Source organism: Erinaceus europaeus, chromosome 10, assembly GCF_950295315.1.
Source record: "Erinaceus europaeus chromosome 10, mEriEur2.1, whole genome shotgun sequence".
NCBI classification, from domain to species: Eukaryota; Metazoa; Chordata; class Mammalia; order Eulipotyphla; family Erinaceidae; genus Erinaceus; species Erinaceus europaeus.
The window spans coordinates 78,332,210-78,359,659 of record NC_080171.1 but is presented as its reverse complement, the minus strand read 5'-3'; the positions used below and the strand labels follow the sequence as shown (position 1 = coordinate 78,359,659).

The following is a 27,450-nucleotide window of genomic DNA, read 5'->3' as shown; positions in this document are numbered from 1 at the left end:
TATCAAGGCCACTGTACTAGAACATTATAGTCACCCAAAGGACCCCATGCCCACTAGCTGCCCTCTCAGTTCTCAGTGGACCCGGTTGTACCGGGTAGCCCATACCAACCAGACAAACTCAACTACGCAACAGGAATCACACTAAAACCCTCTGTGAGCGCACGCACATCAAAGGCCCTGCTGGAGTTGTGCAACTCGTAGCGCGCAAGCGCATCAGTACCCGTGGTATAGCTTACCTAAGCTACGCATACGCATCAGAACGGGGGAACTGGGGGGGGGGGGGGGAGAGAAAGTACCGGACGTTTTCTTCGCCAACCCGGAAGTACTTGTGTTGCGCGGCTGCCTTTTAGACCTGCGTTCTAGGGTCGTGCACGTGAGTATTGTGAGGTTAGGGGCCATGGTTTTCCTCACGGCGCAGCTCTGGCTGCGAAACCGTGTCACCGACCGCTACTGGCGTATCCAGGAGGTGCTAAAGCACGCGCGGGTGAGTTGTTCCTTCCTGATCCCCCGATGCCCCGTGGTTCTCCCCCATCCCGCCCCCCCTCCCGGTCTCCTGCTGGCTCGGCCCACGACACCCCTCTCCCGTTTCTTGACTCAGCACTTCCGGGGGAGGAAGAATCGCTGCTACCGGCTGGCGGTCAGAGCGGTGACCAGAGCCTTTGTGAACTGCACCAAAGCGCGGAAACTGAAGAAGAGGAACCTGAGGACGGTAAGTGTGTGTGTGTGTGTGGGGGGGGCGGCCGGTTAGGACTCGTTGTCACTGTCTCCGCCCCCTGCCCGGGGCTGCGGCGTCTGCACCTCACAGCCGCTGCCACCAGCTGGTCGGATCCCTAAAGCCCGGTTTGCCCCGCTGCAGCCCCGCGTCCCCGCAGTGTCAGCCTCCGCAGCCTTGCTGCCACCGAGGGAGCGGGTCCTCACGTTCTACCCCTGGCCTCATGTGGGCCTCTGCAGTAGTCTGTGACCACCCCTCCACGTACTTCTGACACGCGCACTATAGGGAAAGATCTGGGTACTAGTTACCTGCATAAGATACGTGAGGAAAGGATGGCTTGAACCTCTCCTTTGGGCGACCCCGGAGGTGGTGCAGTGGATAAGGGGTTGGACTCTCAAACAGAATGTCCTGAGTTCGATCCTTGGCATCGTATTTACCAGAGTGATGCTCTAGTTCTCTTCTCTTTCTCATAAATAAATAAAATTGGGGGGGGGGAGGCCAAGGTTTCCTTTGGGAGCTGGGTGGTTCTGAACCCAGTTGAGTGTGCACATTAGCGTGGACAAGAACCTGGGTTCAAGCCCCCAGTCCCCACCTGCAGGAGGGAAGCTTCACAAGTGTTAAAATAGTGCTTCAGATGTCTCTTCCTCTGCCTATCCTCCTTTCCTCTCAGTTTCTATCTCTAGCCAATAAATGAGTTAAAGAAAAAAAAAAGGCCACCAGGAGTAGTGGATTCATTGTGCAGGCACCAAGGGCCAGCTATGACCTTGGTGACAATTAAAAATGTTTCCTTTAGATCTCCATTTTTATTTTCTGAAACTTGCTATTTATTTACTCAATCCAGAAGGTAGCACAGTATAAAAAATTGGACTCTCAAATCATGCGGTTCTGAGTTTGATCCCTGACATTGTGCAAGAGTGATGTTTTGTTTTTGTTTTTCGTTAATAAAAAAAAAATTAAGATTATTTATTTATTTATTAGAAAGATGGGAGCAGAGAGAAAGAACCAGACATCAGTCTGGTGCATGTGCTGCCAGGGATACAACTCAGGATCTCATGCTTGAGAGTCTATCTAGTACCTTAGCCACTGCGCCACCTCCTGGGCCACAATAAAAAAAAAATTTAAAGATTCTTTTAGTAATGAAAGAGATAGTAACAGAACATCATTCTGGCACATGTTATTTTGAGGCCTCACATCGAGACTCCATGCTGAGTCCAGTGCTTTACCCACAGTGCCTACTCCAGGGGCCCTGACCCCCATGTTTAATGGACTAGATCCATTCAGAAACATCCACGTTACTCAGACTGACTTCTCCCGAATCTTCCCCTGCCTACCCACCAGCTTTGGCTTTTCTGATGTGTCCCCAAGTTCAGTCAGGCCTCACTCCCTTTTCCAGCCTTCAACACTATTTTCTCCACTGTGAAGCCTCCCCTGGAGTATTTTGTACCTGCTAGGTATTGCTCACCTCAGTTAGTGCTGCCATGATTCATATACTTGAGTTCTTTCTGTTTCCTGAGTTGTGTTGGCCACAAAACCTATTGCTTACTTTGTTCTTGGGATCCAAAAATGTGTTGAAAAAAATTAAATTAATTTTTTAAATGACATACATATTTTTAATGTTTGGTGTTTTTTTTTTAAATAATTATTCCCTTTTGTTGCTGTTGTTTTATTGTTGTAGTTATTGTTGTTGTTATTGATGTCATCATTGCTGGATAGGACAGAGGGAAATGGAGGGAGGAGAGGAAGACAGAGGGGAAAGACACCTGCAGACCTGCTTCACCACTTGTGAAGTGACCCCCCCTTCAGGTGGGGAGCCGGTGGCTCGAACCGGAATCCTTCCACTGGTCCTTGCACTTTGTGCCACTTGTTTAACCCACTGCGCTACTGCCGACTCCCGATATATATATATATATATATATATTTTTTTTTTTTTTTTTATTGGTGGGATAGGGTTAGAGGAAGAGGAACAGAACATGATTATAGCACATGTGCTGCCAAGTATCAAACTTGTGACCTTGTGCTTGAGAGTCCAGCACTTTAGCCACTACACCACTTCCCAGGCTGTTTGTTTTTTTTCTTTCCTCCAGGGTTATCGCAGGGGCTCCGTGCCTGCACTATGAATCCACTGCTCCTGGAGGCCATTTTTCCCATTTTTTGCCCTTGTTGCACTTGTTGTAGTTGTTACTGTTCTCATAGCTGTTGTTGATAGGACAGAGAGAAATGGAGAGAGAAGAGATAGACACCTGCAGACCTGCTTCACCACTTGCAAAGTGACCCCCTGCAGGTGGGGAGCTGGGGGCTCGAACCAGGATCCTTACTTGGGTCCTTGCGCTTTGTGGCATGTGCGCTTAACCTGCTGCGTTGCCGCCCAGACCTGTAGAACTAGTTCTTTTGTTTTTTCTTTTTAGATTTTTTAAATGTTTATTTATTCCCTTTGTTGCCCTTGTTTTGTTGTTGTTGTTGTTGGATAGGACAGAGAGAAATGGAGAGAGGAAGGAAGACGGGGCTGGGGTGAGGAGAGAAAGACAGACACCTGCAGACCTGCTTCACTATTTGTGTACCACCCAGCCCCGCTTCACCACTTGTGAAGCCACTGCCCTGCAGGTGGGGAAGACGGGGGCTCGAACCTGGATCCTTGAGCCGGTCCTTGCGCTTTGCACCCCATGCCCTTAACTCGCTGTGCTACCGCCCGACTCCCTAGAACTAATTCTTAAGCATTTCAATCCTCTTTAACCCCCCCTCCCATTTCAGCTCTGGATTAATAGAATTACAGCTGCATCCCAGGAACATGGCCTGAAGTACTCAACATTCATCACCAATTTAATTAAGGTAAGGTGTGGTTGCCACTTGCCTGTAGAAGCAGACCCATTTGGCTAGTTCCAGCAGCAGGGACACCCCAACAGTTACTTATATTCTTGGAGTGACTTTCTGGAAGCTTCTGGGAATCATCTACTACCTTTGCCTTTGCCCTGATGGCTGCAGAATTGGAACCTAGGGTATGTGGGGCCTGGCAGTGGCCAGGCTGGTTAAGTGCACACACTACAGTGCACACGGACCCGGTTCTGGTCCCCACCTGCAAGGGGAGAATATATATACATATATATATATATATATATATATATATATATATATATATATATATATTCCCTTTTGTTGCCCTTGTTTTATTATTGTAGTTATTATTGTTATTGATGTGGTCGTTGTTGGATAGGACAGAGAAATGGAGAGGGGGGGAGGACAGAGAGGAGAAGAGAAAGATAGACACCTGCAGATCTGCTTCACTACTTGTGAAGCAACCTCCTGCAGGTGGGGAGCCGGGGGCTCGATGGGATCCTTACGCTGGCCCTTGCGCTGTGCGCCACATGCGCTTAACCTGCTGCGCTACTGCCTGACTCCTGAGAATCTTCTTTAGTGGTGAGGAAATCTGCAGGTGTCTCTCTGTCTTTCTCCCTATCTCCCTCTCCCCTCTCAATTTCTGTCTATATCCAATAACAAGTGATTTTTTTTTTTTTAAAAAAAGTAACTAGGGTATGTGATACAATAGTGTGAGTCCTGGTGTTTCCCCCATCTTGCAAAGACGGTAGTAAAACTTGGCTTTGTAGGGAGTCAGGCAGTAGCCCAGCGGGTTAAGTGCATGTGGCATGAAACGGAAGGGCCAGCTTAAGGATCCTGGTTCAAGCCTCCGGCTCCCCACCTGCAGGAAGTCACTTCACAGGAGGTGAAGCAGGTCTGCAGGTGTCTCTCTTTCTCTCCCTCTCTCTGTCTTCCCGTTCTTTCCATTTCTCTCTGTTCTATCTAACAATGACATCAATAACAACAATAATAACTACAATAAAAAACAAGGGCAACAAAAGGGAAAATAAAAAAATAAATAGGGGGTCGGGCCGTAGCGCAGCAGTTTAAGCACATGTGGCGCAAAGCACAAGGACCGGCCTAAGGATCCGGGTTTGAGCCCCCAGCTCCCCACCTGCAGAGGAGTCACTTCATAAGCAGTGAAGTAGGTTTGCAGGTGTCTATCTTTCTCTCCCCCTCTCTGTCTTCCCCATTCTCTCTCCATTTCTCTCTGTCCTGTCTAACTATGATGATATCAATAACAGTAACTACAACAACAATAAAAAAAACAAGGACAACAAAAGGGAAAATAAATAAATACTAAAAAATTTTAAATAAATAAGAATTAAAAAAAAAAACTTGGCTTTGTGGTCGAGCTCTGGACTTGTAAGTATGAGGTCCCAGGTTCAGTCCTTGGTACCACGTATGCCAGAATGTTGCTCTGGTCTCTCCCTCTATAGCCATAGCTTATGAAATAAACCTTAAAGAAAAATTTAGTTGAATTTTATTTATTTAGTACCCAGTGCATGATCTGGGGCTATTAATGACTTCTGCCTTGATAAGATAAGGTAGAAGCACATATGGAAAAATCTTGGAGGAGTCAGGTGGCGCAGCTGGTTAAGCACACACACAATAGCATTAGCATGGAAGGACCTGGGTTCAAGCCCCTGATCCCCACCTGCAGGAGGAAAATTTCACGAATGGTGAAGTAGAGCTGCAGGTGTCTCTCTTTCCTTCTCTCTCTTTTTTAAATTTTTAAAATTATTTTCCCTTTTGTTGCCTTTTTTTTCTTACTTTTTTTTTCTTTATTGGGGAATTAATGTTTTACATTCAACAGTAAATACAGTAGTTTGTACATGCATAACATTCCCCAGTTTCCCATATAACAATACAACCCCCACTAGGTCCTCTATCATCCTTCATGGACCTGTATTCTCCCCAGCCACCCACTCCCACCCCAGAGTCTTTTACTTTGGTGAGATGTGCCAATTCCATTTCAGGTTTGACTTGTGTTTTCTTTTCTGATCTTGTTTTTCAACTTCTGCCTGAGAGTGAGATCATCCCATATTCATCCTTCTGTTTCTGACTTATTTCACTCAACATAAATTTTTCAGGTCCATCCAAGATCGGCTGAAAACGGTGAAGTCACCATTTTTTACAGCTGAGTAGTATTCCATTGTGTATATAGACCACAACTTGCTCAGCCACTCATCTGTCGTTGGACACCTGGGTTGCTTCTAGGTTTTGGCTATTACAAATTGTGCTGCCAAGAACATATGTGTACACAGATCTTTTTGGATGGATGTGTTGGGTTCCTTAGGATATATCCCCAGGAGAGGAATTGCAGGGTCACAGGGTAGGTCCATTTCTAGCCTTCTGAGAGTTCTCCAGACTGTTCTCCACAGAGGTTGGACCAATTTGCATTCCCACCAGCAGTGTAGGAGGGTTCCTTTGACCCCACACCCTCTCCAGCATTTGCTGCTGTTACCTTTTCTGATGTATGACATTCTCACAGGAGTGAAGTGTTGTCTCGTTGTTGTCTTTATTTGCATTTCTCTGACAGTCAGAGACTTGGAGCATTTTTTCATATGTTTCTCAGCCTTTTGGATCTCTTCTGTGGTGAATATTCTGTCCAAGTCCTCCCCCCCATTTTTGGATGGGGTTATTTGTTGTCTTGTTGTTGAGTCTGGCAAGCTCTTTATATATGTTGGTTATTAAACTCTTTATCTGATGTATGGCATGTAAAGATCTTCTCCCATTCTGTGAGGGGTCTCTTGGTTTGGGTAGTGGTTTCTTTTGCTGTACGGAAGCTTTTTAATTTGATGTAGTCCCATAGGTTTATACTTGCCTTAGTCTTCTTTGTAATTGAATGCCCTTGTTTTTTATTGTTGTTGCAGTTATTGTTGATGTCATCATTGTTGGAGAGGACAGAGAGAAATGGAGAGAGGAGGGGAAGACAGAGAGGGGGAGAGAAAGAGACACACCTGCAGACCTGCTTCACTGCTTGTGAAGCAATTCCATTGCAGGTGGGGATCCTTACACGGGTCCTTGCGTTTTATGCCACGTGAGTTTAACCCGCTGTGCTACTGCCTGCCCCCCTCCCCTCTCTTAACCAGAGCACTGATCAGCTCTGGCTTATGGTGGTATGGGGGATTGAACCTGGGACTTCGGAGACTCAGGCATGAGTCTCTTTGCATAACCATTATGCTATTTACCCCCATGCTGTCTCTTTCCATTATCTTTCCCCCTTACCTCTCAATTTCTCTCTTTATCCAATAAAAAATAAACAAAAGAAAAGAAAAATCTTGGTAATTTTTTACTCTGGTAATTATAACGATGCTTCTATTTTGTGTACATTTGTATCTTATAAGTTCAGGGACAGGTAGCTAGCTTATCTGGTAAAGAGCATTTCCATGGATGTAGCCTAATTTTAAGCCCAAGAGCCACATGGGACATCATCACACCAGGGGAAGTTCTCATACCTTGGTGTCTCTTAGAATGAAAAGACCAGCCTGGGAGTCTTGCATGCTTGAGGTCCACCAAAACCTAGAAGAGGTTGTGGGAGCAGGTATTGTGCTTCTTTATCAGAACTGTCTTTGGTACTTTATTTTTAATTTACTTTTTAATTTTTATTATTAAATAGAGAAACTGAGAAGGGAGGGCAAGATAGAGGGAAAGTAACAGAGACACCTGCAGCACTACTTCACCTCTCGTGAAACTTTCCGCCTGCAGAAGGGGTCCAGGGGCTTGAACCTGGGTCCTTGCCCACTGATGTGTGCACTTAACCATTTGCACCACCACCTAGCCTCCTGTTTTTGATACTTTAACAAAGATTTGAGGGTGCGTTTGTAATACCCCCTTTGTATTGATAGGAATCTGAGGGTTACTTCTGACTTATTTTTCCCAGTGGGGCTTTTTACACATGCACCATTCCACTGCTCCCAGCAGATTCTTTTTTCTTTTAATATCAGGTTGAGACAGGAAGGGTGATAGACCACAGCATTGTATTTCCATGTCCTATAGAGTCAAATTATAGTCTTCACACATGGTATCATGGTGAAGTCTGCCTTCTACTGGGTGAGCTATTTTCCTGTCCTCTGTGACTACATTTGGTGAGTGGACAAACTCTTGATGCTCCTGACATTCACCTTAGTTTTTTTTTGATCTCCTTGTTGGATAGGACAGAGAGAAATGGAGAGAGGAGGGGAAGACAGAAAGGAGGAAAGATAGACACCTGCAGACGTTCTTCACCACCTGTGAAGCGACTCCCCTGCAGGTGGGGAGCCAGGGGCTCAAACTGGGATCGTTATGCCGATCCTTGCGCTTTGTGCCACGTGCACTTAACCCTCTGCGCTACCGCCCGACTCCCCAATTTTATTATTTTGAGAGAAATGCAGAGAGAGAAACACCAGAGGCACTGCTCAGCTCTGGTTTATGGTGGTGTGGGGGATTGAGCCTGGGGTTTAGGAGCCTCAGGCATGAGAGTCTGTTTGCATAACCATTATGCTGTCTCCCCCCGTCCTCAACTTAGTTTTCTAGGGAGCTCTATGGGGATTAGAAATAGTTGTGTGCATGCTTCTTTTTTTTTTTAATTTTTTAAAATATTTATTTATTTTCCATTTTGTTGCCCTTGTTTAACATTGTTGTGGTTATTGATGTCTCTGTTGTTGGATAGGACAGAGAGAAATGGAGAAATGGAGAGAGGAGGGGAAGACAAAGGGGGAGAGAAAGACAGACACCTGCAGACCTGCTTCACCGCCTGTGAAGCGACTCCCCTGCAGGTGGGGAGCCAGGGCCTCAAACCGGGATCCTTAATGCTGGTCCTTGCGCTTTGTACCACATGCGCTTAACCTGCTGCCTGACTCCCGTGTATGCTTCTTCTGACTTTCATTCTTTGAACTGGAGGTTGGGAGTTTCTCTCCCTTGCTATGGAGGGTCACCCCATGCCAGCAGTTATGTTTCCATCCATTGATGGATGTTTACCCCTTACTAAAGTCCTTGGCTCCAGGGGCTAAAAGGATCCATGCTTCCCCTCCCACATCACCTCTTGCAAGGATGCCCCCTTTAAGATTTTCTTCTTTTTAAAAATATTTATTCATTTATTTATTACTCAGCTCTGGCTTATGGTGATGCAGGGGATTGAACCTGGGACTTTGGAGCCTCAGGCATGAGATTCTCTTTGCATAACCATTACGCTATCTATCCCTGCCTTCCTTTGGGATTTTCCTATCTCCTCAGACAGTTGGTGTACTGGGAGGGCAGATACTTCCTCAGAGCCTTGGAGAACACTGATGCAAACTCTGGTTTACTCATTTTCATTCCTGGTCCTGTGCCTCACTGAAAGGCCTTTCCAGTGCTGATAGCAGACTCTGGTTCTCTCCCCAGTGCCAGGTGGAACTCAACAGGAAAGTCCTCTCTGACCTAGCCATCTATGAACCTAAGACTTTTAAATCTTTGGCTGCTTTGTCCAAAAGGAGGCATGAGGAAGGACTTGCTGCTGCCCTGGGGGACGAGAAGGAGCCTGAAGGTATCTTTTCCAGGATCGTACACTACCACTGAAGGGGGTCCATGACAAAAGGCATCCCTCTACCCAGTCATAGACTAAGACAGTAGACTGTGGAAGTTTGATTTGCACTTGTGTTTGTTTATATTTGGCAACAGGTGAGAGGAAAAGGCTGTTTTCCCCCAGTAGGACAGATTCAGCTCTATTTCACAGAGTGTGCAAATAAAACTTGTATGGTGTTCAGCATTGTGATGTGTCTTCTATGGCATCAAAGGAACAAAGAAGGTGTTTACCAGCTGCTCATGGCACGGTGGGAGGAGCTGCCATGTGTTTCTAGAACCTGAAGTTCTCTTCTACAAATTTTGGGGGTTGCAGTAGACCTAAACTCTGACCCTGAGACCTTTCAGCACAGCGTGGGTGACACACCCAGCACACAAGTCCCTTCCCTCATCCTCACTGGCCCTGCCCATGCTGGACAGACCTTATCCTCTTCCCAGGCAGCCCCTCCCATTTTTTTTTAGGTTTTATGTATTAATGATGGGGTGGGGGGGACGACCAGACATCACTCTGGTTTGTGTGCTGCCGGAGATGGAAGTTGGGAACTTATGCTTGAAAGTCCAATGCCACTGCGCCACCTTCCGGACCATGCCCCCTCCTTTTTATGTGCCTCCAGCAGGAGCCCCAGGGCTCGGTTCTACCCAGTAGAGTGCCAGCCTCAGTCTCTTACTGTCTGTTGCACTTCCCTGCCCAGAATGGGGAGCAAGTAGGATGGCACCGTGCAGACCAGGGCACCTGGGAGATCTCAAAAGGAAGGCAGGTAAGTTCAGAGTCAAGCCAAGGAAGGAAACAACATGCTCCCTCCACTCCATACGCCTCCTTATCCCCCATGTAGTGGCATCTGCCAACCCCTCCTGGTCAGTGGGAGGTCTGCCCTTTTTCCCTCTGGGCAACTTGTTCCACCCTCATCTACCTGTAGTTTGAGATCTCCTTTTTTTTTTTTTTTTTTTGGCCTCCAGGGTTATTTCTGGGGCTTGGTGCCTCCAGTACGAATCCACTGTGCCTGGAGGCTATTTTCCCTTCTTGTTGCTCTTGTTTATCATCCTTATTATTATTGTTCTTATTACTGTCATTGGATAGGACAGAGAAATTGACAGAGGAGGGGAAGACCGGGAGAGAGACACCTGCAGACCTGCTTCACTGCTTGTGAAGTGACCCCCCTCCCCCCCCACACCCGCAGGTGGGGAGCTGGGGCCTCCAACCGGGATCCTTATGCTGGTCCTTGCACTTTGTGCCATGTGCGCTTAACCCACTGTGCTACCGCCCGGCCCCCGGTCTCCTCCACTTTTAAGTCTGGTTCCCCACAGCAGACTAAGCCATCTAGAATCTAAATCCAACTGACTTTTTTTTTTAAATTTTTCCTTTATTGGCGAATTAATGTTTTATATTCACCAGTAAATAGAATGGTTTGTACATGCGTAACATTTCTCAGTTTTCCACATAATAATACAACCTGTATTTTCCCCCTCCTACCCACCCCAGAGTCTTTTACTTTGGTGCAATACACTAATCAACTGACCCTTGTTTCCCTCCCCATCCCCACCACACTTACTGTGCTCCTGGTCTCTGACCTCACCCTTCCCAGCACCCTCTTCTGCCACAGAGAAGCTCTTTAAACTGTGGAGGTGTTACTATCTGTCTGCTGGTAATTCATGTATTTGCTACCTCCCCACACCTAATGTCTCGCTGGGTCTCAGGGTGAAAGCATCCTTCACCAGTGGCCACCTCTAGCCCTGTACACAGCCAGTCAGCTCCTGACTATGCTACTACTTTTCTCCATCCTCACTGGAGGCCAGAGTCTCCTCAAACTGTTTCTGCTCTGGCCTAAGAGGCACTGCCTTCTGACCCTTGTCATGGTGTCATTTGGAGACCAGGGGCGGCCTAGTGTAAGGGACCTGGAGTCGCGCACAGGTGTTGCAGACAATGGTTTCCCCACGAAGCCCCCAGCACTGTGGCTAGTCCAGGCAGTTCAGAGCAGTGAAAAACAAGCTGGTACCTAGGCTTTCCAGGGAAGAGGAAAGCCCTTTACTGGAAGGTATGTGTCTAGCCAGAGAAAGGACATCCAGGGGGTGCCGATCTGGAGAGGAGATGGGGCATTGGGACTTAGCTGTCCATGGTACAGAGAAGGGGAATGTGGCTTAGTATTTTTTAAAAAATGATTTTTCCCCCCCCAGTAGTCTGAGAGGTGGTGTGGACACTTATGCAGGAGGTCCTGAATTTGATCCCCAGCAGCACATTTATCAGAGTGATGCTGTTTCTCTTTTTCTACCTAATAATCTTTAAAAAATTAAATGTAATGATTTTCTTTAAAAAGACTAAGCGTAAACCCAGGGCTGGCTCTTTCAGGATGAAATTAATGGTGGCATCGAGGTTTGAGCTGATGGGAGTGTCTGCCCCAGCCAGGCTTCTGCCCAGCCTTGCACTCTGCACCTTGGAGGTCTAGGGTAACTGCAACAATAGTGACTGGTGGTGCATCTGCTCACACATAAGACAGCGGCACTGAGAAGCGCAGTGGCGGCTCAGTACAGTCAAAAAGTGTGACTCCCGCGGCTTGGGCTCAAATTCAAGTGCCTTCTCAGGACCCTGGCGTCCCAGGCCGGCTAGGCTCCCTCAGCGGGCCCTGCGGGAACTCTCGCCTGCCCTCTGCAGTCACTCCGGGAAGGTCGCACTCACGTCACAGCTGCCTTCCGCCCCGCCCTTGGTGTATTGAGGGTAGAGCCAGAATCTAGGTGTTCGTATCTGACCCCAAACCCAGAGTTCTTTTGGGTGGAGAGGAGTGTCGGGCCTGCGCCATTTCTCCGGGCTGCCTGCACGAGTCTCCTTAGCTCAGCGCGGCCTCCGAGTCTCTACCTAGAGCTCGGGGGCACAATGCCAACAGAGGGAGAGCCATTAGATTCGCAAACACCAACTTAACTCTAGAAGAGCCCTTTTACGGGGCGGGGTGGGGCACGCGAGCTATGTAGAGTCTTGCGCACAGACGCTGACCTGCGCTGACTGTTTCCGGGTCGTGGCCGCGAGCCACAGCTTCACTTGAGCCGCAAGGCCCACTGGGTAACAAGTCTGGCCCCGCTCACGCAGAGTTCAGACGTCGACGTCCTCTGCGACGCAGAGCGGCAGGCGACACAGCCAATCGCGGCAAGGAAAGCAGTCTGTGGAACCAATGGCACGCAGCGGGGCGGGGCGCGACGGGCGAAGAGCGTCTCGAGGAGCCGCCCTGCCGGGAAGGAGCCGAAAAGGAGTCGGCGGCACAAAATGGCGGCAGCGGTAGCGACAGCGGCGACAGCTGCCGCCGGCGCTCCGGGACCAGCAGGCCCCGGAGCGGCGGCCAGCACCCCAAGCTCGGGAAGCGCGGCTCCAGGATCCCAGGGGGTCCTGATTGGGGATCGGTTGTACTCCGGGGTGCTCATCACATTGGAGAACTGTCTTCTGCCTGACGACAAGCTCCGCTTCACGCCGTCCATGTCGAGCGGCCTCGATACCGACACTGAGACCGACCTCCGCGTGGTTGGCTGCGAGCTCATCCAGGCGGCTGGCATCCTGCTCCGCTTGCCGCAGGTGAGGGCAGCCCGCGAGCCCCGGGAAGGTAACTGCCGCGTCGGCGCCATGGGCTTCTCCGGGCCCTTTGTTGGCGGCAGGGCTGGGCCCACAGCGCCGACCAGGTACTGGGATCCCGGGTCCTCGCCGGCCCCCGAGCACACCCCGACCTGCTCCCTGCGTGCCTGGGGCGGGGAGCCCATGGTCCTGGGGAATGTTCTATCTCTCGATTGTGCCGAGAACCCAAGCCAAACCGTAACTTGATGGTGAAACCCTTAAAGTTGTAGGCGTAAAAATGAGAGAAACGAGGACCAAGGAGATGGCACACCTGGTTAAGCATTCACGTTGCAGTGCGCAGCAGCTGCAGGTGTGCCTCTCCCTCCCTATCTGCCCCTCTCCTCCCAATTTCTGTCTCTATCTGATTATAAGTAAAAAAAATTAAAAGAAAACGAGAGACACGTTTTGGTTTCTAGGTGGCGATGGCTACCGGACAAGTGCTGTTTCAGAGGTTCTTTTACACCAAGTCCTTTGTGAAGCATTCCATGGAGGTAAGACTCCACATTTCTACTTGTGTTTCTTCCCCACAGAAACAGACCAAACAACCTGGGTTGGTTATTTTGCCTGCAGGAAAGGGAATAAGTAATAATTACCCCCCCCCCTGGAGTGCCATACTTAAGGGTATGGAAAGCCCCGGAATTGCCTTCGTTTCTCCCAAGTGGCTTCCTTTCTGTGGGTACACCTCTTTGCTCTCGGATTCCGAGGCCGTCAGGATTGGAACAAACATCTCTGTGTTGCAATGCTTATGTTTCAGCATGTGTCAATGGCCTGTGTTCATCTGGCCTCCAAAATAGAAGAGGCTCCAAGACGGATACGAGATGTCATCAACGTATTTCATCGTCTTAGACATTTAAGAGAGAAAAAGTGAGTCATTACTTGAAAATCAGAGCAGTATGCCTTACACTAACTTTTCCGAAACAGAATTGACATGTGCACTCAACTGTGTACCGTCACTGGGCCCTCAGAATTAGGGGCAGGGGTGGTATGAATTCTAAACTGCAGGCCATTGTGGCTACAGGTTGGCTGGTAATGGTTTCCTCATCTGCTGGCCAGTTTCTGAATGCTATAGACCAGGGTTCTCAACCTTGGCGTTGGTGTTAGCAAGGTGGTGGTTCTTTTGGGGACTGTTCAGGGCATTAAACTAATGGAAAATCCTTGGAGAACAGCTTTGGCTATTTTGAAGAGTGTTTTTATTGAATTTCAGGCTTTCCATTCACTCTCAATGCTCAGGTTAAACAAAGTGCAGTTGGCACTGTGCAGTGAGAATTAAGATCCTCCACTCATTTTCCCTTGAAAATACTTATTTCAGGTGGGGGAGATAGCATAATAATTATACAAAGAGATTCTCATGCTTGAGGCTCCAAAGTCCCAGGTTCAGTCCTTCATACTATCATGAGCCAGAGCTGAGCAATGCTCTGATTAAAAAAAAAAAAAAGTATATACATATATTTGTTGTATGTATATATATTTCCTTTGTGTGAGAAAAGCTAGAATACCACTCTGGTATTGATGTCGAATTATCTAACTGGGAGCCTCAGGCATGCAAATCTTGTGCTCTGCCAAATGAGCAATTATCTCAACTACCCTCTTTCAGTCATTTCTGAGAAAAGGAGGGAAAGAGAACTACACTCATGTCGTGCCAGGGATTGACCTGGAGATACCAGCAGTGCTTGAGATCTGCTGTTCTACCTCCTAGGTGCCCCCCCACCAGAGCACTGTTCAGCTCTGATTTATGATGGTGCCAGGCATTGAACCTGAGAGTTGGAGCTTCAGGCATGAGAGTCTGTTTGCATAACCATTATGCTATCTAACCTCCCCCTCATTAGTTGGTTTTTGTTATGTGGCAGAGAGCTGTTCATAATAAGTTAGGGGAGCAGTGAGAAGGGATGTCTAGGTACTTATTGGGTTTGGGGAAGACTTAAAGAGAATTCCCTGAATCCAGTTGTGTTATGGTACTGTTTATAATAGATTCTCATTATTTGAAAGTAATCATAGGAATTGAAAACTTTGTTTTTGTAGGAAACCTGTACCTCTTCTATTGGATCAAGATTATGTTAATTTAAAGAACCAAATTATAAAGGCTGAGAGACGAGTTCTCAAAGAGCTGGGTTTTTGTGTCCACGTGAAGCACCCTCATAAGGTAGGTATGAAGCCCAGCTGCCAATGCAGCCACCTGTGTGGATGCTATGCTTTCTCTATTCATATCTTAACTGAAAACTCTGAAGAGGACCAGATGACCTTGACTGGCTTTTCAGTTATATCCATAATCTGAAATTAGCCTCCTGTTTGACTGTGATAGTATGTATTTAAATTTCAAAAGTGGCATTTTAAGTTTGGGCTTCTAGTGATGAACTTGTAGAAAGAAAATCTGGCAGTTTCGGGACCAGGCTGTGGCACACGTCACTAAATGCTCTTATTTCAGTGTGCAAGGACAGAGGTTCAAGCCCCTGGTCCCCACCTACTGAGGGAAAGCTTTGTTTCTACCTCCCCCTCCCCTCACAATTTCTCTCTGTTTCTATCCAATGATGTCAATTTACACCTTTTTCTCAAAAACTAATGTTTTAAAGATGTTTTTAGAAATTTCTCTTATCGGGAAATTGGGATTCTGAACCCTTTTATTTAGAAACTGACTAGAACAGTTTTGCGACATGTCTTTATTGTGGAGCATGGCTACTATAAATGCTGTAGATACCTTCTATAGCACAAAACTTTTCATATTTTACTTATTGGAGAGACAGAAATCAAGAGGGGTGGGGGAGATAAAGACAGCTGCAGCACTGCTTCACTGTTCGTGAAGCTTCTCCCCTCCACGTGGAGACTAGGGACATAAACCTGGGTGCTTATGCATTCTAATGTGTACTCAAGCTAATTAGATGTACCACTCACTGCCTGGCTCCACAAATCTTGCTTTAAAAAAAATTTTTTTTTATTTCTCTTCCCTTTTGTGCTTGTTTTTCATTGTTGTTGTAATTATTGTTGTTATTGATGTCGTCATTGTTAGATAGGACAGAGAGAAATGGAGAGGAGAAGATGGGGAGAGATAGACACCTGCAGATCTGCTTCACCACCTGTGAAGTGACTCCCCTGCAGGTGGGGGTCAGGGGCTCGAACCGGGATCTCTACGCTGGTCCTTGCACATCACACTATGTGCGCTTAACCAACTGCACTACACCTGACTCCCCAAATCTTGCTTTTTAACAAGATTGATTATTTATTTTGAAAGAGACCACAGAATCAAAGCTTCGTCCAAGGCGGTGGAGGCCATACTTGAACTTGGATCATGCGCATGGCAAAATAGTGCACTATCCAAGTGAGCTATTTGGTCGACCCTCACAAATTTTACTTCTAAAAAGGAGCTATTTCCTTCCTTCCTTCCTTCCTTCCTTCCTTCCTTTCTTTCTTTTTTTTTTGCCTCAGGGTTATTGCTGGGGCTCAGTGCCTGCACCATGAATCCACTGCTCCTGGAGGCCATCCCCCCCCCTTTTGTTGCCCTTGTTGTGTTTATTATTGTTGTTGTCCATGTTGTTCGTTGTTGGATAGGACAGAGAGAAATGGAGAGAGGAGGGGAAGACAGAGGGGGAGAGAAAGATACACACCTGCAGACCTGTTTCACCGCCTGTGAAGTGACTTCCCTGCAGGTGGGGAGCCAGGGGCTCGAACCAGCATCCTTATGCTGGTCCTTGGAGCTTTGGGCCACGTGTGCTTAACCTGCTGCACTACCGCCCAACCCCCAATAGCTATTTTCATCTTTGCTTTCATCTCTTATTGTGGGTTTCCTCATCTTTTTTTTTTTTTTTTAATATTTATTTATTTATTTTCCCTTTTGTTGCCCTTGTTGTTTAACATTGTTGTGGTTATTAATGTCATTGTTGTTGGGATAGGACAGGGAGAAATGGAGAGAGGAGGGGAAGACAGAGGGGGAGAGAAAGATAGACACCTGCAGACCTGCTTCACTGCTTGTGAAGCGATTCCCCCGCAGGTGGGGAGCCGGGGGCTCAAACTGGGATCCTTACGCAGGTCCTTGCGATTTACACCACGTGCGCTTAACCCGCTGCGCCACCACCCGACTCCCTCCTCATTTCTTGTTTGACTTTCTTAATTTTTATAATCTTAGCAAATTACCGTAGGTCCAAGCACTTTTATTCACATGCCAAAAAATACTTTATTTTATCTAGGGTATGTTAGTTAATCTCACTGGCAGAAAGGGTATTGAAGAGAGGAGTGATAGTTGATCAAGTATCATTCATACTTCACGGTGCAGCCTGGTTCACCTTTGCTTGTGTGCTCTCTGGCTGCAAGCACAGATGGCAGGCACAGCAGCTAAAGCTCCTTCCAGTTAAATGGTGTACTGTACTGTGACCTGGCCCCACCCCAGAGATCTAACTGGGGACTTCTCTTTGCTGCATGGACGTCTTCAAGATCTGAATTCCTGCTCCTCAAGGTATCTGGTAATAACTACCTGACCCATATCTTCCAGATAATCGTTATGTACCTTCAGGTGTTAGAGTGTGAGCGTAACCAACACCTGGTCCAGACCTCATGGTGAGTCAACCTTCCTTGTTTCTGGGACCAGCCAGGGCAGTGCAGGAATTTGTTGATGTGAGGCACTTGGGCAGTGGGTAGTCAGTCCCATGACGTGGTTGTTAGCTGGAGTTGTCTTAAGTGCCCAGTGTTCCTGCTGTGTAAATTCCAGCCAGCCTCCCCAAATATCAGGCACTGGCATACGGTAAGGTGGTCTGGGCTCCCTGGACCTCTGAGAATGCAGCCAGTGAACTGCTCTTGCGGGGTGGGGTATTGACTTGGAACATGGGGGTCTTTTCTTCAGAGTGCCAGTGTGGACTTAGTGGTCGCCCATTCCCTATGAAGTTGTAACTGTTTCTACCAGAATTATGTGGGAGGAGGAGAGGGTAGTTTTTTCCTACAGTTCTGGGGACTGATCTTAATGCATATGTTAGAAGTGAAGCCCAAAGAAACAGTTTAGTGCTGGGTGCTTTGTGAATTTTTTTCCATAGAATTAAAGTCTGTAAGGGTCATATTTTTGCTGCCTGAATTGTCTGGTGCTATGCTATGTCTAATAGAGAACCTATTTTGACTTTTCTTTTCTGTACTCTTTCAATCAAAGGGTAGCCTCTGAGGGTAAGTGACTAAGACTTCTCCTCTACTGTCCAAGCGCTTTGGTGCAGGGACAGCGGCCGTCCTCAGCCAATCCAGTGCAGGCTCTCCGCCGAAGGCTGGCTCTAGATGGTGGTATGCGCACGATAGTATAGTGCTGGCCGACTGCTGCTGTGGTTCTCTGATGATTGTGCTTCTTGTTAATCCTCTGTCGTGCTTTGGTAATTGTATTGATTAGAGTTTATAACTGTCTTGACTTGAATTTTGTCCCTTTAAAACTGATGTACCTGTGCAATAAGGATGCAGTACCTTTCTCTTGAAAAAAAAAAAAAAAAAACTAGAAAAATAAGAATTGACTGGTGGGGATTCAAGTTTTTGTAATGGGGATTCCATCATTTCTGGAAGTCCAGAAGTTGCTCTTTTCAGCAGCTTTTTCTCGAGAAAGGTGTGCATCTTTACACTTTTCTGGGATACTTTTTATATTGTAACTTATTTCAAATATGTCAATTAAGTGTTAATATATTTTGAGGTTTCCACTTGTGTTGTTTTGAGGACTTAAAGCTAATGGATTAGTTTTGTTATCACTTTGAATACTGAAATTCTTTTGTTAGAAACAAAAAGTAACAAATGGTTACACTATTATTTATAATGTGTTTGAATTGTTTACTTGCAATATTCTGGGACCTAAGGCCATAGTGCCATCACTAAGATCTTTGTTAACGTTTTGATGCCTGGAGCAAAAACTCCCAGAGCCCAATGCTGTTAGAATTGATGCTGAGAAATCTGGATATATTTGTATGTCATCTGCTCCGGGGGTGTAATGTAGATAAGAGATTTGGGGAGGTGTTATCTTATCAGTCAAAACACTGGCTTGCCTGTGGATAAAATCAAGGTTTGCCACAGTTGGGGTATACTGGGAGTACATATGATCTGTTTAACTGTTTTATTTTGGTGTTAATCCTTTATTTTTACAATATTGTTAAAGTTAGTATGAAATTTTAGTTCATCACATCTTAAGTATTTCTAAAGGAAAATGAATGTTGAAAATGTGGCAAATTTTAAAGCACTTTAACTTAAACAATGCAAATGTTTTCTATTTCCATATCTTTTAAAGTATGATAAAGTCTTAAGAGTGTACCGATTTATAAGATTTGTAGTATTTTGCTGCTTCTGTCTGATTTTTATGAATGTTCATTTTAAGACTCCTTGTTGAAATGGGACAATTTGGAAACAGTTCTTTGATAAGCCTGAGAAGAGGACTTTCCTTTGGTATTGAGCCCTCCTCTGCATGTTATTCCCATACCTCCAAGGGCGTTTTTCCTTTTTCCAAGTGGACTCCTCCTGGGAGAAGAAAGGACAGGCTGCCAGTGCCTCTGCAAGGAAATGGAGCGCCCAAGGATGACATGTCTCAGAAGCTCTCAGAGGCTTCCCACTCAGCCAGCTCATTTGAGTTTGCATGCTTCTCTGCACTATGGATTTTGAGCATTTAGATTTCTATAATCCAGTACATTTTCACCACTACAGTAGACATTTTCTTTCTGAGGCATTGTGATTTGCATGAGAACAGACCAAAAGTTGAGAGGGGAAAAGTAAAGTTAAAGTTGGTTCTCTTTCATAGCAACACCTATTATCTGACATTCAGCCAGCTTTTCAATTTTTTTTTTTTTTAATGATTTCCCTGTCTGCATTCCCAGTATTTTAGAAAAGCTAGAACATTTCTCCATTAACTCTTGGCATTCACAGGATTCTAGCTCTTAAGTCCTAGCAGTGGGTCACTTAGAGAAGTAGTAGCTTTATCTAGATAATTGCAGATGGGTGTTCTGGAGTGTTGCGATTCTTTCTGCATTTTGGTTTTCAGGAACTACATGAATGACAGCCTTCGCACTGATGTTTTTGTGAGGTTCCAGCCTGAAAGTATTGCCTGTGCCTGCATTTATCTTGCTGCCCGCACACTGGAGGTCAGTGCTACCTGGTTTTCTTTCTTTTTTTTTTTTTTTTTAATATTTATTTTGTTTGTTGCCCTTCTTTTTTCATTGCTGTAGTTGTTATTGTTGTTGTTGTTAGATATGACAGAAATGGAGAGAGAAGGGGAAGATAGGGAGAAAGATAGACACCTGTAGACCTGCTTCACCACCTGTGAAGTGACTCCCTCTGCAGGTGCGGAGCCGGGGGCTCAAACTGGGATCCTTTGCCGGTCCTTGCGCTTTGTGCCACATGCACTCCCACTACCTAGTTTTCTTAAGCTGTGTTCAGATTTTCAAAGCAAGGTCAAGGAGTACAGCACTGCTGGAGTACAGGACTTGGCATGTCTTGATCCCTAATACTGCATGTGCCAGGGTCAAGTGATACTTGAAGGATTAAAAAAAGTGAATCTTAGTGGACATGAAGTTGTTAAGCAGCGATGGCGTTTTTCTTTACAGATCCCTTTGCCCAATCGTCCCCATTGGTTTCTTTTGTTCGGAGCAACTGAAGAAGAAATTCAAGAAATCTGCTTAAAAATTCTTCAGCTTTACACTCGAAAAAAGGTTTGCCTGTGCTATGTGTGATAGGTTTTTCTGTTTGACTAGAAATGTTAGCTGTGAGTACATGAGTTTTGGCTTCGGCAGGTTGACCTGACTCAGCTGGAAAGTGAAGTGGAAAAGAGGAAGCATGCCATCGAAGATGCCAAGGCACAAGCTAAGGGCCTGCTGCCTAGCAGCGCACAGGTTCCCGACAACACTTCAGGATTCTCACCTGCCCCCAAGCTGGGTGAGTGCTCAGAGGGCATGAATCTGCTCCCTGCTCCCCTCCAGATTTCTCTGAAATTGCATTGGTGGATGAACGGAGTGTTGGGCATGTACTATAATAACCCCTGCCCCAAGTTATAGTACTCAGTGGTGCTATTTGCAACAAGACTGGCTCCTAAAGAAGTCTTTACATTTCTATAGTAAGGAATATCAAGACTTTTAGGGGTCAGGTGGTGGTGCACCTGGTTGTGCGCACACAGTACAGTGTGCAAGGACCAGGGTTCAAGCCTCTGGTCTCTGCCTGCAGGGGGAAAGCTTCACAAGTGGTGAAGCAGTGTTGCAAGTATCTCCCCTTCCCTCTCAATTTCTGGCTGCCTCTATCCAATAAATAAGTAATTTTAAAGATTAAAAAAAGGTTTTCAAAACGCTTTTACTTACCTTCCTGGCCATCCTAGTTAGCCTGCCTTTTGATGAACATTTCACAAAACTGAGGTAGATCCTAGAGTTGCACATGATACTTGTTCCTAGCCCCTGGGCAATCTAGGCAAGCCATGATTGGTTGTATGTTTAGGTAAATAAGGTGTGTGTGTGTGTGATTATTTTTCTCACCATCTCTTACCAACCGGCTTTTAACATTTTGTATTTGATTCTAGTGGAATCTCCCAAAGAAAATAAAGGAAGCAAGCTTTCCCCGGTTTCTGTAAAGAACACCAAGAGGAAAATAGAGGGTGTGAAGAAAGCCAAGGCTGACAGCCCAGTGAATGGGTAAGAATTCTTAAGTACCCCCAGTGAGGTCCTTGGACTTGGCGGGAGAGTCTTTGAGTCTGTAATTGTTCCCACTCTGTTCTTAGCCTGCCAAAAGGGCGAGGGAGTCGAAGTCGGAGTAGAAGCCGTGAGCAGAGCTACTCAAGGTCCCCATCCAGATCTGCCTCTCCTAAGAGAAGGTGTGTGCTATTGAGGCATACCTGGTTGGGACGGTGTTTTCCAGGGTGGCCAGAGGTGGTGGTGCCCCTTTTGGACAGTATGTTCCTTACAGTGGTTGAGATGGGTTAAACAGCACTGCTCTCCCTGTCCTTCAGGAAAAGTGACAGTGGCTCAACATCTGCCGGGTCCAAGTCACAGAGCCGCTCAAGAAGCCGGAGTGATTCCCCACCAAGACAAGCACACCGAGGTGCTCCCTACAAAGGCTCCAAAGTAAGGAGCTACCGGAAGTCCAAGGACTGTAAGTACCCCACCCAGAAGCCACACAAGTCTCAGAGCCGTAGTTCCTCACGCTCTCGAAGCCGCTCACGGGAGCGTCCAGATAATTCTGGAAAATACAAGAAGAAAAGTCACTACTATAGAGACCAGCGTCGGGAACGATCAAGGTCCTATGAGCGAACAGGCCATCGTTATGAGCGGGACCACCCTGGGCATAGCAGGCATCGGAGGTGAGGCGTGGGGGTTCTGGAGGGTACCTTTCATCCCTCAGCATGACTGGCCCAGAGGCAAAATTTTCTGGAAATGGTGATTGATCTGGAGCTTGTGATGAATTTGGAATTGGAGTCCAAGGCCAGCCAGGTGCCCTACCAGCCAGTCCGGGCGCAGCATGCACCCTCGGGGCACAAGGCCCACCTCGGCAGTGACCCTGCAGAGGCTGGATGAAGAAGCTGACACACACATCCTGGTGGTGTGGCTTGGTGCTAATGACAGGCTTGTCTCTTCATTCCCAAACAGATAATTACGTTGAACCAAGAAAATGACTTAGAACCTTTCTTTGCCTATATTAGGTTGTACTTATGTACATATTTTGCGGTGTTACACAATGAGAAAATGGCCTTAATAGCCCCATATTCTCTATCCATGTTGTAAATAAACATGTGTTTCATACAAGTTAAAGCTATATATGAAAAATCAGAACTTGAATTCTGTCAGCTTAAAACTTGTGTAGAGAACTGATTTTTAAAATGTGAAGGTATTTAGATCTGTGTTGAAAGTCGTATATTTTTATCTGTGTGATGCTGAGTGCAGGCCACCAGCTCCTAAATAGAGAAGTTTCATATATATGCATTTTATGTGGTTAAATAAACACGATTCTCTCTACTCAGGACATTTGGAACTTTAAAAGACTTTGTAGTTTGTCATTCTGCTTGTTCATTACTGTGCACAGCCCACACTACCCATTCTAGTGGTATGTCTGTGCTGTGTCCTTGATCTCATTAAAATGTTGGATTTTGTATTGACCTCCTGTGAGCCTACTCTTCTCCCAGGCAGCATCTGTATCCTCTGGGGAAGAAAAAAAGGTTTTTGAATGACAGAACAGAATTGTGGGCCTAGGAGATGGCTCAGTGTATAAAACCTTATATTCTCAAGTCTGGAGTTCAACCCCTGGCATCCCATGTACATAAGTGATACTGTAGATTTTTCTCTCCCTCCCTTTCAGTCAGCAAAGTAGCCTTTTCAAAAGGAAAGGACAATGATTCTGATAACCCTAAACCTGAAGGGCATTGGTTTCTATTCACCTGCATTCCTTTAAGTCTGGCAACAGCACTTGGGAGAGGGTCCCTCAGAATTGATATGGGACAGGTAGAAACAGGTACCTCATTAGAGTCACTGGTACAGAAGAAAAGTGCCCAGAAGTCAGCAGACCAGAACTATGACCAGAACAATTCCTAGGGTCCAGGAAGTTCATGTTACTAATGAGAGAACCAAAGCATTACCAGCACGTGTGGAGTTTAGGGAGTAGCTCCGGATTAAGAGTGAACTCTTAGCACTGAAGCATTTCCTGCTGCCAAGTAGTTTGCTCTTAAGACAGACCAGATCATAAAGTACGGGGCATGTCCACTTTAGTAGCACATGTACTAAAACAAACTATACAAAGACCATATAGGAAAGACATGCAAATTCATGATGCATTCCACACTAACCAAAAAAGGGATGGTTGGCGACAGGTGGCCAGAGAAGCAATTTCCACCTTTTCACTGGCCTGTTCTCCAGTGACCCCAAAGGCCATTTTCTGCTCAAGTCACCAGCCCTCCTCTCAGAGCCCCTCTTTTCATCTGGGGAGGCTGCCTACCCCAGCCAAACATCCAAAGCTTTTCCGAACAGTAGGTAAAATGAGTGTCCCTATCCGAAGAAGTAGAGTCAATGCCAGCGAACTCATTCCTCCATGGTTTTGGCTTTTGGACAAAAAATAGCTCGTGATTTTTCTCCCACGGGCGCAGGATGAAAACTTAAACATTTAAAGAAATCAAAAGGAGTCGGGCGGTAGCGCAGCGGGATAAGCCCACGTGGCGCGAAGCACAAGGACCGGCTTAAGGATCCCAGTTTGAGCCCTGGGCTCCCCACCTGCAGGAGAGTCGCTTCACAGGTGGTGAAACAGGTCTGTAGTGCCTTTCTCCCCCCCCCCCCCCCCCCCCCCCGTCTTCCCCTCTCTCGATTTGTCCTATCCAACGACAGCAACAATAATAACCACAATGATGGAACAAGAAAAGGGGGAAAAATGGTCTCCAGGAGCAGTGGATTCGTGGTGCATGCACCGAGGCCCAGCAATTACCCTGGGGGCAAAAAAAATCAAAAGGAGTCCCCACTAGAGGATAGCAAGGCATCTGCGTTAGATAGCGGGCTTTTCCCACGATGGGGGCGAGAGGGGGTTGGAGCCGGTAGCAGGGCTCAAGCCCTACTTATGCCTTATGGCTTCCAACACGCGTTCGGAGCCCCCGATGTCTCAAATACGGGGGTTTCCTTCCATCTGGCGGAGTAACCCCTACCCCACGCAGAATGCCCAGTCCCCAGACAGCAGGATTACATATCTCGCCCACAAGCGACGATCCGAGCCCCGTACTTCCTGTGTATATGATGTCATTTCCGTAGTTCTAGCCACCACTTCCTCCTGCGCAGGCGCCTGCAGCAGGTTGTCAACCCTACTCGGGTTGGGGGTGGGACTTCTGGCCGGAAGCACTCCCTTACTGGATCCGGTGGGACCCACGATTTGGCAGAGCGGGACTCCAGTACCTGGACGGACCGGAAGTACCTGAGCACCGCGACAGAATGGTTAGTTGTGTCTCTGGGTCTTGGCGGGAGGCTGTGGCTGTGCTGACTGATCGGACGGTACCGCGCGCCCCTTTGGATGCTCGGGCGGGTTAGTACCCGGCAGCTTGACTCCGCAAGGCGGGTGTGCTTGGGGGCGAGTGGTGGTGAGCAGGGCGGCAGGGTTGGTGGGACCGATACCCGCCCGTGTGTCGCAGTTCCATTGAACTCGCCGTGCGTAGACCATGTTCCTGGGGCGTCTGACCTCTTGGCTGTTTGGGGCGGTCTCCAAGGCAGGTAAGAGCCTGGGGGCAGGTGGTGGACCCCAGGACAAGCTGCGGGGCTTGAGGCAGGTTCTCGCGCCGACTCTGCGCAGGTCCAGCCCGTAGCCACGGTCTTCACCAACTCTGCCGTCCTGTCCTTTTGCAGGCTGTGGCCGGCCTTGGCTTGTTTCAGGCGCATGGCACAGCCATGCCTTCAGGCCCCTCTACAGCACACAGCCAGCAGGCCCAAGTGGGGTTCTCCCCCTCCCTGCCAAGGGGGTCCAGCTGGAGCTTGAAGAGCTGCTGGTGCCCAGGAAGATGTCAATCACCCCCCTGGAGAGCTGGCTGACTGCTCGCTGCCTCCTGCCCAGACTGAGTGCTGGGGCCCCGCAGCCTGAGGCCTCAGCCCAACTCTATAGGTGTCCACCCAACCAGGAGAAGGAAGGGTCCGAACAGGGGGATCAGGAGGTACTGGACACACCCTGGATGCAGTGCAAGAACGTGTTGAAGATCCGTCGGCGAAAGATGAACCACCACAAGTACCGCAAGCTCGTCAAGAGGACTCGGTTTGTGCGGAGGAAGCTTCGGGAAGAACGCCTGAAACGAAAGCAGGTGAATAGGGGTACCAGACCCAGGGTGGGGCAAGGTGGCTGAGAACACACAGCTTTGTCACAAACTATTCTGTGGTCCCTCCCTCTGTCCTCCAGCTCAAGTTTGAGAAAGACCTGAGGCGCATATGGATGAAGGCAGGCCTGAAGGAAGCCCCTGCAGGCTGGCAAACTCCCAAGATCTACATGAAGGGCAAATGAGCTTACTTCATTTCTCCACCCATGCTACTGAAGAGCATTTGTAATAAATATTTCCAGAACTCGGCTGTCCCTCTCTCACATTCCTTTTGCTGGCTGTGAGCTGAGCTGGCCTGTGATGTGATTGGGGGCCACCAGCCTCTCCTGGCAACTCTCTGGGTCAATTGGCTTTTGTTGGGGGATCTGGCTGTGAAGTGCATGAAGTGTCAGGTGCTGGGCATTAGGGAGTGCCCAGACAGGAATGGGGCCACGACTAGCAATCTTGTCTGCCAGCCTTCTTGCATTCCTTCCTTCCTGTATTTCTTTTTCAGATAGAGACAGAGAGAAAGAGACCACAGCACCAAAGCTTCCTTCCATACAGTGAGGGTCGGGCTTAAACCTGGGCCACAAACATGGCAGAGCAGTGCACTGTCCAATTAAGCTGTTTTGCTGGCCCTGTGATGTGAGTGGGCAGTCCGGGGGGGGGGGGTGACTTACTGGAAGGGGAGGTGTGGCAGGAAGGACACCAGCTCCCCACAGTGGCTAGTACCCTCTGGTCAATGCAGACCTGGCCCAGAGTGCTCTGTAGGGTCGGGAACTGTTAGCCTGCTGTGGGTTTCATGGCCTCCCAAGCAACATATGCTCTTGACCATACAGGGGGGTGCCGCGGACCACCACAGTGGATGAGCAGCAGGAGGGTCAGGGGTCTGGAAGGCAACCTCCCCGGTGGGTCAGGAGTCGGCGCAAGGGAGAACAGATAGACACCACACTCTATTGGAGGGTGAATCTGGACTCATTTTAATAGTGAAACTGCATTAGCTTTTATACTTTTTTCAGGTTACATTCAGGTTGCCTAGACAACCGGCTCATAAGGAAGTAGCAATAAGTATCATAGTCTTGTGGCTTTGGCAGGCTATATGTTACTCCCCTATTTCTGTAAAGAATGGTACAATATTTAGTATCGCCCTGTTCTCAGGGGAGGTCATACCCAGAATTGTTTTTGACTTTTGCGGAGGGCTATTTCTATCATTAATCTTCTATGGGGGGGCATACAGATCTTTGCCTAGTCGTGGGCCACTGCTCATCTAGGTCTGGTACAGTTTTAACTATTAATCTTTCTTTGTTTCAATACGTCAACTTGTACCTGGGAGACCTCAATCTCTGCATTCTTTCTATGAGGGGCAGGTCATAACATGACTTCTTTTGTCCATCTATGTTGACCCACCTTCTCCACTTTCATAATGTAACTTTCAAATATGCCCCTGTGTAAGGGAGAAGGAGTGCTTCTGACTCCATTCCCACCAGGCACTGCCAAAGCACTATTAATCAATTGTGACAGTATAATTATTTGTAGCAATAACGGGGGGGGGGGGAGAATGCGTCGACCCATTCTTGTCCTTTCTGCCCAGCTTCCTTGAAGTCTGAATGCAGGTCCAGAGGAGATGACCCTGTCAGGCTCCCTGGTGAACTTTGATAGGGTGCCGCAGGGGGGAGGGAGGCCTCTTCATTCTTGTCCCTTTAGTGACCCCAACTATTCCTGAATGGAGAGAGCAATGTGCTAACCCCAGTAATGTATGAGGGGTTGGGCTGATGGTAAGAGAGACTCTGTGATGCTGAGTTAAGGGGAAAACAGGAGCACATCTCCCATGAGCCATCCAGTGTAGGCCTCTGGCTGGTAGCCCCTTTCTGGCCTCCCCTGCCCTGTTCAGGGCCACTTCTTCCTAGGGCTGTGTGGGCTTGTCCTTGTCACAGGGTTCTGAATATACCTCCAGGTCAGGCATCAGGAATGGACTTCCATCCTCTAGCCAGCTGAACAGGCTTCCTCCTGACAGAGGGTGTGGTGGACTTGAGCCCACACCCCCTG

The 27,450-nt window shown here is 47.6% G+C and overlaps 3 protein-coding genes across 11 annotated transcripts; all 3 read left to right on the top strand.

Moving 5' to 3' along the window:
* The first annotated feature begins 325 nt into the window (after positions 1-325).
* On the top strand, positions 326-9,292 carry MRPL20 (mitochondrial ribosomal protein L20). 2 transcript variants are annotated; one of them, XM_060199856.1, is made up of 4 exons: positions 326-484; positions 599-709; positions 3,461-3,538; positions 8,927-9,292. In XM_060199856.1, exons 1-4 carry the CDS (start codon positions 398-400, stop codon positions 9,098-9,100), a joined length of 450 nt encoding a protein of 149 aa, XP_060055839.1. In that variant the 5' UTR covers positions 326-397; the 3' UTR covers positions 9,101-9,292. The 2 variants fall into 2 exon arrangements, with proteins under 2 accessions (XP_060055839.1, XP_060055840.1); XM_060199857.1 differs by lacking the exon at positions 8,927-9,292 and adding an exon at positions 6,439-6,681.
* Positions 9,293-12,099: 2,807 nt separating this feature from the next.
* On the top strand, positions 12,100-22,752 carry CCNL2 (cyclin L2). Of its 6 annotated transcripts, XM_060199851.1 has the most exons (12): positions 12,521-12,656; positions 12,917-13,002; positions 13,109-13,183; positions 13,447-13,556; positions 14,712-14,832; positions 17,170-17,234; positions 19,663-19,762; positions 20,225-20,329; positions 20,411-20,552; positions 21,184-21,295; positions 21,382-21,474; positions 21,610-22,752. In XM_060199851.1, the coding sequence occupies exons 2-12, from the start codon at positions 12,931-12,933 to the stop codon at positions 21,962-21,964; spliced, it is 1,350 nt and encodes a 449-aa protein (XP_060055834.1). In that variant the 5' UTR covers positions 12,521-12,656; positions 12,917-12,930; the 3' UTR covers positions 21,965-22,752. The 6 variants fall into 6 exon arrangements, 5 of the variants coding, with proteins under 5 accessions (XP_007525769.1, XP_016044868.1, XP_060055834.1 ...); XM_007525707.3 differs by lacking the exon at positions 12,917-13,002 and having other exon boundaries at positions 12,100-12,656; XR_009552056.1 differs by lacking the exons at positions 12,917-13,002; positions 20,225-20,329; positions 20,411-20,552; ... (1 more) ...; positions 21,382-21,474; positions 21,610-22,752 and adding an exon at positions 17,815-17,939 and having other exon boundaries at positions 12,279-12,656.
* Positions 22,753-24,441: 1,689 nt separating this feature from the next.
* AURKAIP1 (aurora kinase A interacting protein 1) lies at positions 24,442-25,673 on the top strand. Of its 3 annotated transcripts, none has more exons than XM_016189381.2 (4): positions 24,442-24,562; positions 24,757-24,835; positions 24,968-25,413; positions 25,509-25,673. In XM_016189381.2, exons 2-4 carry the CDS (start codon positions 24,784-24,786, stop codon positions 25,608-25,610), a joined length of 600 nt encoding a protein of 199 aa, XP_016044867.1. In that variant the 5' UTR covers positions 24,442-24,562; positions 24,757-24,783; the 3' UTR covers positions 25,611-25,673. The 3 variants fall into 3 exon arrangements, with proteins under 3 accessions (XP_016044867.1, XP_060055838.1, XP_007525798.1); XM_060199855.1 differs by having other exon boundaries at positions 24,510-24,650; XM_007525736.3 differs by lacking the exon at positions 24,442-24,562 and having other exon boundaries at positions 24,569-24,835.
* Positions 25,674-27,450: the final 1,777 nt, after the last annotated feature.